The sequence below is a fragment of the Hirundo rustica genome, chromosome 4 (assembly GCF_015227805.2).
Source record: "Hirundo rustica isolate bHirRus1 chromosome 4, bHirRus1.pri.v3, whole genome shotgun sequence".
Taxonomy (NCBI): domain Eukaryota; kingdom Metazoa; phylum Chordata; class Aves; order Passeriformes; family Hirundinidae; genus Hirundo; species Hirundo rustica.
The window spans coordinates 13,780,696-13,797,691 of NC_053453.1; the positions used below are offsets into that span (position 1 = coordinate 13,780,696).

At 37.3% G+C, this 16,996-nt stretch overlaps 1 protein-coding gene across 1 annotated transcript in view; it reads right to left on the bottom strand.

Moving 5' to 3' along the window:
• COG5 (component of oligomeric golgi complex 5) overlaps positions 1–16,996 on the bottom strand; it is a 179,355-nt gene that overhangs the window by 46,768 nt on the left and 115,591 nt on the right. The window contains exons 8-11 of the mRNA XM_040061601.2: positions 15,473–15,638; positions 14,143–14,255; positions 13,971–14,048; positions 609–690 (exon numbers count right to left, since the gene is read on the bottom strand). Of these exons, the coding sequence (XP_039917535.1) occupies positions 609–690; positions 13,971–14,048; positions 14,143–14,255; positions 15,473–15,638 (439 nt within the window). The remainder of the gene's footprint in view (positions 1–608; positions 691–13,970; positions 14,049–14,142; positions 14,256–15,472; positions 15,639–16,996) is intronic.

The following is a 16,996-nucleotide window of genomic DNA, read 5'->3' on the forward strand; positions in this document are numbered from 1 at the left end:
AACTGCATGCTGCAGTTGTTAGCATTTTCTGGTAATAGAACTGTCCTATATTAACACATGATTTATGTTTAATATTCCTTGATTGGATCAGCTATAACACATGTAGAGAAAATTTTGTATAGTCAGGACACCAGCTGTTAATCTGTAATTATATAAGACAATTTTGAAGTAACTGAAATCCTGTTTATAGTGGCATCCAAAAAATGGCTGAAATTTGATTTTTACAACCAATCAGTGTTTAACAAGAAAAGACTAAGAATTTGTCTTTAAAACAAAATTAATAATTTTGCATTTGGCAAATCCACTTGCTTTAGGAAGTATAATGTACCATTCCAAACATTTTTACATCCACTCACAGTTAGAAAAATACTTTTTGTTACTAGATAACAATTACTTAATGAAACAGAAAATACTTTCTGAAAATTCAACCATAGGTTAGGAGGATCCTGTCTGGTTACAAAGCCAGAAGTTTTAAACACACAGACCTTGTGCTGAGTGAACCAATGCTATAGTTCTGGTAGAAGAGATACTGAGCAAAGGGCTTACTGAAAAGCAAGATTCAAAATAATTACAGAACACATTACAGATAATTTATACTGAATACTTACAGTCTGTTGCTGACTGAAACTGAGAGGAAAGTGTCTGGGTTACCGCAGTCCAAAATTTGTACAAAATATCAGACTGGCCATCCTGAGAGCAAGGGACAAAAGGAATACAAGTTTCAAAACAATACTCTTTTCAAAGAATCTCAAGCAATGCAAATGCTTCCAGTCAAAGCTGCTCCTCATCACGGAGAATAAAAACAGAGTAAGTGAAATCTGAGAAGTTTCCCGCAGGTTTGAAAAAATAAAAAAAGAAAAAAAAAAAGAAAAAAAGAAAAAGTATTGGAGAAAATAAAAAGAAAAGATTCAGTCTTGTCTCAAATTAAGTATTTTCCTCCAAGTCTGAGAGAAATGCTCCCAGCTCTCTAAGGGTGTGAGTGCAGCCCGAAGCAGCACACCTCAGGAGACGAGTCAGAAAACCTCTTTGCACTGCGGTGACCTTCCCATTCCGTGGGAGCTCTCGTGCTGGCTACACCACAGCGATTATTTACTGTCATTACCACGCGCTGCCAAACTCCAGCCAGGGACCAAAGTCACTGCGTGCTGCACACAGAGCAGCTCGGGCTCCCAAAAACATAAACCACACAAAAATACAGCGAACCTCACAGCTGACTCTTCACTGCCTGGTGCCAACAGGGCTTGCAGTCAGAAGTGGAAACTAGGGAGAGCACCAAAGGCAATGGGTAGGGGCAGGCCGTGTCCCTACTGCCCCCAACATCTGGCACTTAGGGTCAAGCATTAAAGCTGATTTTTGATCCTTGTCTGTTTGCGGTAGGAAAAAACTTCCAGGAGATGAGGATGGGTATCCTGTCCTGCCTACTTGTCAAGATACTTGGAATACTGTTCGGTGTTGTCATGGGAAGAGAAAACCCGCTCTGAACAGAAAGCTTTTCTTCCTTGCATGGTGTTCACATCATCCCTTTACCTTACTGCTGCATTAATCAGTTTGACCAAATCACTATAGCAATGATAATCAGAAAAGAAAAAAAATGTCAGTTTAACTTCTGCATTGCCCCGCAGTGGCACCAAAAGATGGAGATAATTATATTTAAAAGCCTTGATATTCCAAAATTAATTACTATACTGAAGATGATAAAGGGAAAAAAAATGGTCTCTTTTCACTAGCAGCGGCAATAATGAGCAAAGCAATTAATGTCTTTACAATGTCATTCATTAACAGGTACCACTGCATCCCTCTTGAAGATCTGATCATTGAAAGACTGCAAGTTCAAGCTCAAGTTTCAGTTAAAAAAAAATCATCTTAAGGAATTAATATAAAACCTGAAAATCAGTCAAAGGTATAGTGATACATCTAAAAGTCATGATAAAAAATAGGATTATCATCACAAACTCTGCAATTAGATCCAACTTTACTCCTTATCTCTAAAGATAAAGAAGGATAAAGTTTATAGGTCATGTTAAGAATTGAGAGGGAAAAATTTTTATGTTGTTGAGCTCATAAACTCTATGATATTAACATCAAATGCTAAAATAAATTGGGATTATGGAATCTCATTTTTGGCTGCTTGAGGACAATGATGGATTTAGAAACCAAAATAATTTATTTTACAGCTATGTTTGTATTTTCTGTAAAATTGTACTTGACTTTCATAAATGGGCAAAGTAAAATTAGAATATCAGAAAACTCTTCAAAATGGTTCACTGCATAAAATCTTTTTTCTTTGGTAAATTTATCGCTATAGCATAAATGTGAAATTAATTAATTCTTTATTTCACAGTTTCAAATTTAGCACATGGAGACTACTATAAAAACAATTGGCCTTTCACATCAAGTATAAACTAAACGGTTTTCATATTCTCTATCCCAGCCTGGAACAATGGCTGCCTACCGAGCATGGTAACTCAATTCAAATTCTAAATAATCTAATGAAGGTGCAAAAATACTTTGAGCGCACTTTCAAACAACGCTTTTTTTCATTACTGTAAGTACCAGCTACATCTCTGTCACTGTCTCAGCAGAAAACACAGTGATTAAAGGGTCCAGAAAACAAATATGCATGTACCCTTCCACGTCAAAATTCCTATCTTAATTGTCAGATTCAACACGGTGACAAATAACAGTAACACGGGATGACATTTTATGTTATTGTGGAAAAATGTAACTTTTCTATGTATCTCTACATACATATATAATATAAAGTCAGGCATACGTACATATGTTCTCATGCACACATTTGCACAGGTAGCCACAACTCTAACAATTAGACCCTGCTCATTAGCTTCTGTCATCTGACCTGGGCGAATGGTGTACATGAAGTGTACCAGAATTTTGTAGTGAAGAAGGCCCTCATGGCTCAGCTAGCCAACTGTATTACATATGTGGAGAAACAGAAGGGAAAAGCTTCATAAAAAATGTAACATTTCCTACTGACTGACTACTGGGTCTAAAATGTTAAGGGGAAAAATAAATACTCTGCTTTCGAACTAACTAAAATCACTATCTACAGAGTGTTGGTTGCTTCTGTAACATATGATATGAGATTTCAGTTTGTCCAGTGCTGAGATGCAGTCTCCCTAGAGGTGAAATACAGCTGCTCATTAATAGCACAGAGAAGACCATGTAAGAGTCTGTGGCAGGAACTAGAGAATACTGATGCCTACGCATTCACCAGGGGGTATTTAAGTGGGTGGACTGTAGCTACCAAAACTGGAATACAGCAAGGCATTAGCACCAGATACTCCTGAGGGAGTAAAAAGTGCCATATGCAACCATGAGCATCCAGAAACAATTTATTTTGTTTAAATCTGTAATTTCTTTTGCTTACACATTAATTCAATATATTACTTTTGCAAGTACATTTAAATCTCTCACTGTTTGTTTTTTAAATAATGTATTCTAATAGGGATAAGATTTATTAGATTTATGAGAATTATAATTTAACTGTTTAAAATGAAAGCAATTATTGCAATTGCAATATATGCAATTCCATCTGACGATAATCAATACTAGAAAATTACACAGAAATGGTAGCAGAATGCGCGTTTTCCTCCAGCAGGAAATTAAAGGAATGTCCCTTGTACTGGACAACTTATTCAAGGACTTAAAAAGATTGGCAGGATGAAACTGCAAGAGGAAAAGGCAGTTCTGCTTGCTTGAAATGAGCACAGCAATTCTACTGGCTCATCTTAATGTAATGGAAATGTTATAAGCCTTCCCCTATTCTTCACATACAGCACTGTGAACACCAAACCATAGTATCAGAAAGTAACTGCTCTTTCAGGCCTTTCACTCTCAGAAAACTTAAACCAGCTAGCTAAAATTACCTTCTTGTTACCTTCCCATCTGTAAATAATGACTATAGTCCTCCCCCACACTTACACCAATTATCGTCTGTGGTAGACAATGCATGGGAGCATTGGGTACATCCACATTAGTGATTCAATGTGTAGAGGGCTCTTAGGTCCAAATCTGTCTTGTGTCTAATACTTGTCTTGCAGAACACAGTGAAATGTGCTAGCAGACTAACTTCCACTATTCAAAGAATACACTACCACAAAATTAGTTTAAAAATAACAACTTCTGCAATTAAATAGCTTTTTGCAGCATATCATCATATATTTGTAAAATAACCCACAAGGATGTACTAATATTTCTATTAATTAACATTCTGAGACCTTAAATCAGGAATTTTCCATTCCTCTTGCTTCTGAAAATGAAATAGAATTGAAAGACGTTAAATTATTTACACCCCCTCCAAAATAAAAATGCTTGCTTTGAAATCTAGTCACAAGCAGATTAACATCTTGTGATACAATCCCTTGTAGCAGGAGCAGCTGACAAGATGAGTAATGAACTGCATCCGATTATCTTTTCAGCTCTGTAGCAATCATTTTCCAACAGCTTCCTATGCCATAACCAACAACACTGGAAAAAGGTCACTGTTCTGTCATACTGTCCCCCCACCCAGTGTATATGTTTAACAACACAGAGAACACGTAAAGCTTTGGAAGCTAAGAGGTGTTATTATCTGGCACAAAGCTGTTTCAGGTGCATACTGCACACATAAAACATCCATACATAATTGAAAGTCTCCCAGAAGTAAATCATTGCACTTTAGCATAAAATAAAATATTATTTCCTCTTGTCATGCAATATGTTTTTCCTTCAGCAAAAGAATCTTAAACTGTAATTGATGGTAGGCAAGATTCAGGTCGACATATACATATTTTTCCCATCATGAAAAATAACCAAATTAAATCTATGGACATTAATTGCAAGCAGTTGTAAGGCTTTAATGGCAAAGCAGAACTTTTCCTCCAAACCAGATCATTTAATGCAGCATGGTTGAATTAATGGTACTGTCTGTTCGCAGCTTTATTTTGATCTCACAGCACAGAAAATCTGCACATAAATCATACTTCATACCACTACAAAATGGTGGGGAAGTAAGATCAGCCATGGAACTGGCTATTTTCTAATTAAAATCTGTTGTGAAAATGCTCCAATGCCTAAAGCACACTTACATAAACTAATATCTACCAAGCCAAACTGTAAATTAAAAATGTCACTATTGTTCCTGTGACCAGTGATGACTTTATTCCCCAAAACTGAACAGCTGAGCAGGCACTTACATGATTTAGGAGCTCCTGTGCAATTCCTTAGGCAGTGCAAGACAGTTTAGATCTGTCCTCCTCTTGTTAATTCTTTATTTTCAAAAATGAACTGAACTGCCCAGCAACATATACTAGGGCAACCCTCTGGCATTCTGACCTGCTGGACAGCTGGCCACAACCAGGGGAATGGAAAGATACTTTTGAAAGATGTATGTATTATTAGCACTTAGCTCCTTTAAAATATGTTATTTCTAGGTAACCCACTTGCATCTGTGTAGAGTAAAATAGAAAAACTCAACAACCAGACTGCACTCTGGCCCAGCCAGTGTAATTTTCCCCTTTTTCACACTGTTTAAAAATTTGGTACACAGTCACACAAACTATTCACAGAGAAATTACTTGCTCATGAAAATTATACCTATAAATCAGACAAAATATGTCCAGCAGGCTAGACCACAAACAGTGATTTATTTTCTCAACAGTGGGCTTCACTTTATTTTGTACGTGAATGGGACAAAGCTTATCATTATTAAAATAATAGACAGAGATAGTTTGACTTCCATGGCATATCTTATTTATGTGAAATTAAAAATATACTTAAGTGCTTTGCTGAATCAGGGCCATAACCAGCAATCCACTAAAAATATTTTCACTTTGTGTAACTATTTAACTTCAACTATTTCTGTAAAGTCACTATTGTCAATACTCAGCACAAACAGTAACACTGTGCAACTTTCCCATAATAGAGCGGGTTTTAGATAAAACTTTTAGGATTGTATAATAGAATCACATGGTCAAAGAATTAATTAGGTTGGAAAAGACCTTCGAGATCATCAAGTCCACCCTGCAACCTAACACCCCCTTGTCAACTAAACCATGGCACCGAGTGCCACATCCAGTCTTTTTTTAAACACCTTTCCAATGGCCAATGTGAAGAACTTTTTCCCAATGTTCAGCCTAAACTTCCCCTCATGCAACTTCATAACACTGCATAAGGCCAGTGCCAGGAGACATTCCCAGTTTTGTTTCATCAACAAACCTGCAGAGGTACACTCTAGCCCATCATCCAGATCATTATCAAAAGTCTTAGAACTGGGCCTTGCATTGATGCGTTATGGGGCTACGCTACTGACCACCTGCTAGACTTTGCACCACTCATCATCACTTTCTGGGCATGGTCATTCAGCTGGGCCATTCATGATTAATCCCACATTGATAAAAAGCTGAGTTTCAGAACACAGTGCACCTGGGAGAGCCTGCAGACTCAATCACCCCCTATGCAATGACTGGTGGTAAGGAAAGGATTTAGATCAGTACTCTTTTACTGGTATGGAATGAATGGGAGGGGGGGAGGGATTTATACTTGTCTATTAATTTTTTTTCAGTAGTCTTTTTGCCTTTAGTGCATGGTATTAGAGCACCTAAGCAGACTTGTTAATAGCGTGAAGTGACACTGTTACTCAGATTGATGCATTGACTGCATAGATTTGAAATTTAGATTCGATGTTGCCTGCTCACAAGATTATAGAAGAAGGTACAGACTGACACGATTCATGTGCTAAACCTTTTCTCACTCGCATGAAAATGACTCGTTTTCCCAGTTCAAAAAATATAACCCATTTTCACTAACAGCTACTAGTAAGTTAATAAACCACTGAACAATAGTGGGCTGAGTACCAGTATCATCAAAGGAAAGGTATTAGAAGATCTGTATTCACTGGTACTATATAATAATATTAATGCTAGAGCCTGCAAAACTGATTTCAAGTCTCCTCAAACATAAACCCAGCTTACCTCATTTAAAAAACCCATATCAAGCTACTAATTAACTTTGCTATTACTGAAATGAAATGAAATCTCTTTAGCTCTCTTCTTATTGTAACTATTTAGTATCTGACATTAAATCTAAATTCAAGGAATGAGAATGAAAGTACCCCCTTCTTCAGTATTAGACAAGAATGTAAGAAGATGCTGAAAGGACATATATTTATTTTTACAAATGTCTCTCTTTCCTCCACACTGTAAATTTAGAACTTAATGAGTATAATTTCCCATCTGTGAATTATCATATTTGTGTGTCTAAAATAGCTATTTTAACATTCAAATAATAAATCTGACCCACTGATTCTAAACTGGCTCTCACTTCATGACAACCACTTCCAACTTATTTTTCCCTGTAGAAATTTTGATACTTTGAGTGGAATGCAAAAACCATCTTTATTGTGAAGCCTCTTTGAAATGTAAAACAATATAGTGAATATTACCATGCAGCTAGTTGCTGCAGGCTCCTGAAATCAGGCTTTGCATACTAATACATACAGTGTTTTCTATCTGTAATCAAACGCTCTGCCATGGAGAAATACGGGACTTGTGAATGTTGCTCTAAAAACAGAAGACGTTTAAAGGACAGTCTAAATATTTTTTCCACCAATAAAGCAACAATGCAAATGATTTAACAATTTCGTACAGCAAGATCTCATGGGACAGAAATAAGGAAATCTATTTGCACTATTTCTATAGCAACATAATTGCCAAATGTTAGACTCTGAACAAAAAGCCATCATCCTCAGTACTGCAATTAATCAGTAAAGACAAATTCTGAGTGTGTTTTCAATAACCCTTTTCTAGATATTTAAAGTAGTCAGGTTTAAATTTCTTAAAATAAGAGTGAATTTAATTTTTTAATGTTGTTTATATTATATATTACAGGTGCAGAGATGTCAATAAATGACACTGTGATTTTAAAAATGACCTTGATTTTTTTGTTTTACTGCAGGGCAGAGAATTTCATTACACTGGGTTGATCAGTTTATATCCAAGGTGTAATAGTTTCTAGACTTCCAGCAGTAGTGAAACATTTTAAAAAGGTCTCTTTATGCAGGTGACAAAAGAAACAAAAGCTGGTTTGCTTTATTTCTCAAAAACCTTCTTGACTAGAAAATAAAGTTAAGACTGTGCATTTCATAGAATATTGGAATTCTTAAGTGATTCCTCAGTAAAACTAATTGGTAACGGATAAAAATACCTAGATATTAAACAGTGCCCAATATATCTTCAAAACTACTTAAAACATTAATTAATCCTTCTATATTCCTGCAAGATATGCATCAACTGGAAATAAATGAATTTAGTGTTCAAAAGCCAGTAACTACCCCAGGGACTTGACAGCTTTCTTCTACCCAGAGAAGTGATTTAGTACGCGGAGCTTCAATTCAAACCATGCTTTCACCTTGACTACTCCATATCCCCTCCAAGGATGAAAGGATGGTTCGTTACCACGTCCACTCAGCCCGGAGCTGTTCAGGTAAGACTGACAAGAATGATGATAAAAGGCAGCACTTCTGGTAAATGTATTTCTTTTCCAATGGCAAGCTGACTGAAAACCAACTGACTTAATAATTTGCAGTCATCACTGATCTGCAATTTGCACAAACACCACCAAACAAGAAATGAAAAAGAACAAAGGTCAGTATTACCTACTAACCCACACAACCTCCAGACCATCTCTTTTCTTCACAGCTGCACATTTCTGTCACAGAAATGGAATTAAAGTTCTACAGAAATCGTAGTGTCATTAGAAAGCCATTGCACAGGCTCTGACCCTCCCATGTGAATTAGAATCAAATTACTTTTAGTATGGCTGTCTGGGCACAGAGATCCATTCAAAATGAGAATTGGGGCTTTTAACTGGTAGGATCTTCTCGGCTCTTTAAGAGTCCTCAAAAATCCTGCAAGTGAATTCAGCAGGGCAATTTGTAGATCTGAAACAAAAAGCGGTCTTCAGTATTTTGGGAACCAAAAACCTGTTCATCCACCTGTGTTTAGATCTTCACAAAGTACCTCACTATTGCTTAAATAACAAACAGAAATCATAGCAGAAATGATGTGTAAGTAATCCAATTCTGCTTCTAGAAAAAATACTGAAATATAAATCATATACTTGGAATAATTGGTGAAAACCATACTATTTTCTGAATTCACATAAGACAATAATTAGATTATTTTTCAATTTTTTCCACTTGGGATTATTTTTTAATTGGGTCAACTGAATGTGAATATGTGATAGTAGATGCAAATAATTTGAAAGCAGCAACATTTTTTAACAAGTTCCGACGGGAAGCAGAAAAAAGAAGGTAAAATATAAGTACACTCTGTCAATAAACATCTATATTTTCCATTTAATTTCTTTATCTTATGTAATGATGAGGACATTTCTTTCAGTATCGTTAACACCTCATATTGCCAGTGTTGACAAGTCAGGAAAAAAGCCTGCTTACTCACCAAACATTCATCAGCAGAAGCAATGATAAGAGCCCTCCACAAAGTACATAATAACACTCCCTACGACTCCAAGCTCACTTTTTTACCCGGAGGCTTACGTAAACGACAGGGTTTGTGATGTGCCTTGGTTGCAAACAGGACACCCAAAGGCAAGCAAGGGCAGGTGTGCCTTCCTGCACAGTGGAGAGACCCCAGCTCAACCTTTCTACTGACCACCCCAACCCTCCCTTAAAAACGATTTGCTGCTTTTCAAGCTGCTTTTCTCTTTGCAGAACTGTTCCCTGATGCCTGTGTAGGAGTGAAGGATCCAAAATAGATGAGGATCAAAGATCATTTTCAACTCTTTTACAAGGGGCTAGGAGGGACTCTTATCTCTAATTAGGAAGGTGGCTGTCACAGAAAGATATGTTGGGCTGCGATTTACACTGAAGTCAATTGTAGTTTAGGCATTACAACAGCTGAGGAAGGATTAGTCACAACACATTGAAAGAGAGAAGCAATAAAGCAGAATAAACTGAAGTAACCTATTAGCTCTCTGAAGGTGAATTAAGCAAATGAAAGAAGTGATATAAATAACCAGTCATCAGGTGAACAAAATTATCAAATTTACATTATTTGAAACTTATTTGTAATTTTAATTTTTACCCCTAACATTATGATAGCATTAACCCTATCTTTTTAAAAAACGTATACAATGAAAGCTCTATTTATTTTCTGCAAAACTAGAAATCAGAACTCCACGAGTTCTGATTCCTTTTAGCACTCTTCAACTAAAATCTAGTCATTAAAGGCCTTTTTTTCTTACATAAAACCCACAAAATGTCCATTCAATCGTATTTCTCCTTTAAACAGTTAATAGATTTGTTAAAAAATTAAATCTGTAATTTAAATATGTAAACATTAATAATGAATCTATAGCTTATGACTAGTATGAAATGAAGCAGTTTTTAGAAGGTACTATGAGTGCATGATTTCTTTTCAGAATTGCATTAATTTCATATTGCAACAAAGGAAAAATACCACAATCTAGATCTCCAAAGGGAAGCAGTGAAAAAGTCTACAGTATAAATTTAAAGTCCACATTCTTCCATGATCCTCATGTAAGCCTGAGACTGTTACCTAACTCTTGGCCACATCTAAAGCTAGTAAAAATTGGAAGAGAATTCTGTAGGAAAACCCATAGGGTAGAAAAGATGCAGGTGTTGTCATTGCCCTCTTGCTGAACTGCAATATTTAAAATTTTCCAAGTTCAGTACCTCAGTTTCTTCATCTGTCAGGTTTTATTTCCGTTTTTTTTTTAAAGAGAGGTTTTGTGAATCCTTTAATTAATTAGCTAGTGCTTTTAAAACTACGTTCTCGGATACAACATGATACAACACTACTAAATATTATTATGGCAACAGGTAATGAGATAGCCGGAAAGCACATGTTTGAGATCATAATACAAAATTAGAAAAACTGCAGGCTGTGCTATCGGTGAAGAGAAAGACACAAAAAATCCCCAATGGAAAAAGAGAATGATGACTAAAAAACAAAACAAAAAAAACCAAAAAAAAAACCCAAAAAAACAACAACAAGTAGCTTCCTTGCTATTAAAGGACTTGTGCTTTAAAAAGGCTGGATCTCCTCCTCTCTTATGCTTCCTAGGATGATACTTGCACTGCAGTAATCAAAACAAGGAAGCAGATGGACAGGCAAAGTGGTACTGCAGCTGCTGCAGAAGATGACTATAATAATAATGTTGACATCAGTAACAGTAATTAGTGCACAGACTGTAGAGTGGATGATTCGTTTTCCTATCTTCTGGAGTGGGCATGCTGCTCTAGCAAACGGGTGCAATGTTAGTACCTTTGGTTTGTTTTGTTCATTTGCTCAGTTTATTAATGAAATTGAATACAATAAAGAAAATCCAACTTCTCTCCCTCTCCAGAACACTTGCTGAGGAAAGCACATTTCAATTTGGTTTAACACAAGACGGAATCTTCATTAGTAAATGGCAAAATACCAATTTCTTATTTATATCTAAAACAATTCATACTCTCCCATACAACCATCTGTACTTACACTCCTGAATTTCTGCAGCATGCAGTACGTGTCTGGTTTTGACTGAACAACAGCTCTGCTCTTTGGTGTGACCTCAACCATCTGCAGCCTGGTGCCACACCTTTGTCAAGAGACACCAGAACAAATGGTCTAACTGTGACAATGTCCAAGAAAAACACGGTGCTATACTGAACCATTTCAGGCAAGAAGTAAGTCAAGCATCGGTGCCATCAGCAGTACTGTGCCATGCTGAGAGAGCTCTGCTAGCAGAACATCAGACAAGCATGTACCAGCCCTCCTTAGCTGCCCCGCTGAGAATGACAATATCCAGCCTGGCACCATGTTACACCAAAACACCCACCAAAGAGCAAAGCAATCGGAAGAGTGATAACTGTGGAAAAATAAATAGATGGATTTATCGCTTGTTTCCATCAGAGCTGCTGGCTCTGTTTTGCCCAGGCCAGCTCGAGACTGCGACCAGAGAGGAAAACTCCCCTGAATCCTAAAAACCTGGGGAGCGGCAAAGAGGCTTTTTCCCCTTATCATGAGAGAGACCTTGTCTGTGGCAGAGGAAAGGAGTCAGACTTGGTGAGAGGGTGAGTCCAAGGCCTTTATTCCATCCTGGTCGGACGCCTGCCTCAGTTCAGCTGCTCTGGCCAAGTCCCTCCTGGCCTCGTGTCCCGGGTTTACATACAGGGGAGGGGCTGAAGGAGGGGACAAACCAACACCCAGCGAGGGATAAGCTGGGAGTGGAACAGGGCTGGAGGGACATTTAAAGAAACCAATGGGAACATAAAGGGAGGAACCTCCTCAGCTCTTGCCCTATCATTCGATATCTTTACCTGAACTCTCTAGAAGCTGGGAGGAACAGCCGAATGACAGACAGGGCCTGTAGGAGGGGACTGGGAGGAGTGACAGGGAAGAGGGGTAGGGACAAACCTTGGAATAGAACACTTTACGGGAGAACACGGGAGTACAGAACAAACCATTATAGCACAAAACCCAATATAAAAAATAAGTAACATAAAATACAATATGAAAACAAATAACACAGAGCAGAAAGCGACATGGATTATATTTGGGAAATGAAACTTTTCACTTAGATGCAATTCTGCAGTATGAACTTCAAGAGAAGGAAGGGTAATCAGAGAAATGGAACATGCTTAGCAAAAGACAACCCCGTAGGTCTTATTTTCTAATGAGTTTTTCCTTACCCTGCTTCCATTCAAATTCATTTTCCCTGTTCATTTAGTCTCTAGGAGAGTAAAATATTTCCTTTGCCTTCCCTCTATTATCAGCCTCAAAAACTGGAAAAACTCCGTTTTCAGTTGTAGAAAAACTTATTTTCAGGTGATGCTTTGCAAGAGGGAAGAGTGAAAGTGAGAAGCATGGGCACAGGGCGGGAGCCACCCAAGAACACCAACAGATCATTTACCTAAGCTGCCTTTCCATCCAAACTCTTCTTTTCAGTGTTTCTGCTCTGTCTCCAGGTTTCTATGTTTCTCCCTAAACACGCTGATCCACTGAAGGGCTGATCCACCCAGGCAGCAATAGATATTTTTTTCCAGATTAAACTTTATTTAATTAAGAAAATATGCTAAAAGTTTATAAACTTTTTGAGGAGGGTTGTGGATTTTTTTTTATTGGGTTGGTTTTTTATTGTTTTGGTTTGCTATTTTGTTTGTTTGTTTTAACACAGAAAGAGAAGCTTGAAGTGCCTCATAGGAAAGTGAAGCTCTGTGCAATATCTTCAGGAGATGGGGTTAAGAGACAGATGAAGGCTGTATTTAACCTTCATTATTTGCTTTCACTGTTGAGAAGACCATGTTTGCATATGAAGAGCTTCTCCAAGTTATTTCAAATATTAAGTCCATTTAAATTAAAAATCCAGTTATACACTTGGAAAGAGACGTCAGCAGGAACACGTCTTTTGTTTTTGCTCTCTTCTACTAAGGTAGATGAGACAGTTTCAGTAATCCTGATCCTACCACTGAAGGAGACCATTAATCAAATTATTCCAAATATGAACAAAAAGCAATGCAAAAATGGAAAATAATAGGTATTCAAAAGAACAGCCATGATTATTTTTCAAGGGAGAAATTGTCAAGAAGTGAGAAACAGATGGCTGAAAATGATAGATGAAGACACATTCTCCTATGCAAACTAACAGATTTAATTAATTACTCAAATCACATGGTATTATGGAATGACATTAATGATCCATACAGTGGTGCCTTATCAGCTCCCGTTTAAAGAAAACAAAAGAAATTAGAACAAAATGAACATGTTTACATCCTACAGATATAACCCACGGTTCATTACAGACCACAAATATATCCTTCAATGTTAGTTTGAGTTTCAATACTTTCCATCAATTTACTTTAAAAAATTATGGAACTGTAAAATTGTAAACAAACTCCTTCTCTTTCTTAAGAGATTTACTAAAGCGTATTCAGCAAAAGCCTTTACCTTAACTATCTCCTCTATGAAGCAGACATGTGACACAGGATCTCGTTTCTTTGCCAATACTTTCTGCAAATGCTGTACCTGTAAGAGAGAATTTATTGAGAGGGAAAGTGACATCTAAATTCTTACATCCCAAATTGCATGATGAGACAAACAGGAATTAGGGGCAGATTACCTGTCCGCAAGCAGCACAGATCTGATCCATGAGTTTCTCCATGTTTGTCCAGAGGGCTGCTCGAAAAGCTGCTGTGTTCCCAGGTGTTGGCATAGCAGCTCTACCAGGGCCACCTAAATGGTTTTCAAACATACACAGCAGCACATTTCAACTTCCACAAATGAAAATTAAAATATTGGAAATACAGATATCTATGCACTTTGACAGACACTTTTTTTTTTTAAGCCAAGGCAGCCTAAAATACCTTCAGAACAGACTTTGTGAATGGTCTCGGTTGTCTCAGCTGAGAAGGTGACTAAACACTGAAGTTCAGTGAGGATACTTCATGCTCATGACTGTTACATACTCTACCAATTCAGACCTCCACATAAACACCACAGTAATGCCAATAAGCAGTTTTACAGCATGTAAGAGCAAAGTGAAATAGCAGAAAGAGTAGCTGTGAAAAATACAGCTATTACCAGCTCAGGACTTGAATGCAAAGACAAACTGCTGAAAAAAAAGTGATATTCAGATGAAGGTCATGTAGCTTCTAAACAATCACTTCACTTGAGAGAGGATACATTTTGGTATTATGCCACTGATTATGCTTCTGGACCCTCACCTTGTTGCAAGACTTTCAAAAAAAAATTGAATGTTTGCAACACCAAACCTCAAATTTGCCTGCCCACTCAATTTGTCAGTAGTTTTTGGTGTCTGAGCTAAATAGGAACTAAATGTTTCACAGAATCACAGAATAATGAGGTTGGAAGAGACCTCTAAGATCATCAAGTCCAACCTATACCTTAACACCTCAACTAGACTATAGCACTAAGTGCCATGTCCAGTCTTAAACTAAATGTTTAATAGTACAACATTTCTTCATATCAAATAGTCTGCTTTGAAAAAATTTTCACCTGACAAAAGCATAACAATGTAGATGCAGGCCTCTTCTATCAACTGCAAATAATTTCAACACCTACTCCTCCCACCAATACAAAGAAAGCAGAATTTGGAGTCATCTTTCCATGAGAAACAGCTGAGAAAATGCTACAAAGTTGTAACCTAATGAGGACAATTTGCCTAACTGGGTAAGTTAGGAAGGAGTGGCAGGGAGGAATAAAGGAAAACTTTCCAAGCCAAATATCAGATAGACCCAATTTTGTCAAATTAAATGTTTTAAAATTAAATGTTTGCGGAGATATGTCTACTCCCACGCTCTACTGGTTAAAGCAAGCAGGGAAACTTTACTGGAACAGGTTTGGATGTGAAGAGTTTCTTCCATTTTATAACATACTGTACTCCTATAAAAAAGGATCAGTTATCATTCTCTGTAAAACAAGTATCGCACCTCTTGTGACTGTTTGAGATGGTTGGGTCAGCACTTTGATATCCAAAGCATTTTTTATGTTCTCTTCCAGCACTGTGCAGTATCCATCCACCACATTAGCAATGGTATCCTTCAAAGTCCCAAGATTATGGAAAACCTGAAGAGCAGTTCCCACCTGAGTAGGATTCTGAAGAAAAAAGATATTAAAAAATAACAATTATCTCTAACTCTAACTATTGAGATGTTTTATCCATGATGAAACATCATTTTAGTGGGCAAGTTCATCTTTTAAGTTCAGTCTGCTAATTAATTTTGTTTAAGTTATTGGCATCCTTACTGCATAACAGAGAATGGAGAATAAAGGAGAGGCCTGATTTCCTCTGATCTCTGAGCAGTGCTTTGCTCAGAGCCTTTTGGTGCTATCCTCTGAATATGAAAGGAAAGAAAGAAACTGGAAGCACAGCTGGCAGATCTAACCTGGTGTGAGTTATCAGTGACTGATCCAGTAATTCTGGGGTAAGTTACAGTACAGCTGTACTCTACAGTGCTGCAATTGCTTTAACATGCAGTGTTACACTACTGCCAGTTAAGTCCCAAATAGTTAATTAAATGTGATACAGGCTTAAAAAAAGTACTAACAAAGGATAAGAAGAAGCATGCAGGTCAAGCCCCTCCTACTGGCTACTGCAATATTTAAGCTTGTATTTCCACACTTCTGTTTCTAATGCTGACAATAACTTCACTTTCCTCACAGCAGAATTAAAAAATAAAGCAATGCAGTGATTATTTCCCATGTTTGGGGGAAAAAAGAAAAAAAAAAAAAAAAAAAAGGCCTCAACACAGGGAAATGAAAACTGTCCAAAAAGTGTCCAGGTCCACTATTTAGGAGACCTCTGGTATAGATTGAATCTGATGATAATTCCACTTAGCAACACTAAACACTGGCATGGGTGCTATTTAGCAAGAGAGAAGCCTCAAATTATTGCCTTTGGAAACTATGCACTGTCATCCATACACTGAATACTGCTTTTTAAATTAGCATTCACTGGCAATTAGTGGAGGGGGCAATCAGTTGATCATATACACATTAGCGATGCAGTCTTTTGTCATTTTTCTTACTTCAGCCAGCAGCAAAGAACATGATCTGACAGAAATGCTGGCAGCCAGACTGGAGAGAAGCATCTGAGACCACCGGCACTTCCTCCTGCAAAGCCATTTTGGCTTTGGCCATGGTGCAGCTGCTGTGCTGAGGATGCACTTGCTGGTACATCCACCTATGGCAATAGGTTTTCTGATCTGTTGGCAAACAATGCATTCTCAAACCCAGTGTTTCAAAGGTCACACTCCTATAGTTGCACATTCGTGTCATTTTTTCTAGGGTTCCTGCAAGATCAAAACCACAGTTAAAGTAAAAAAGGCCAAATCCCATCTTTTTTCTCAGCTCTAATGAGGAGTTCCCAGGTTTAGTGGAAAGCAAAGGAACATTAGGCATGTATTATGGTTTGCAGACCTTATACTAACTATACCAGTTTCTTTTTCCAAACA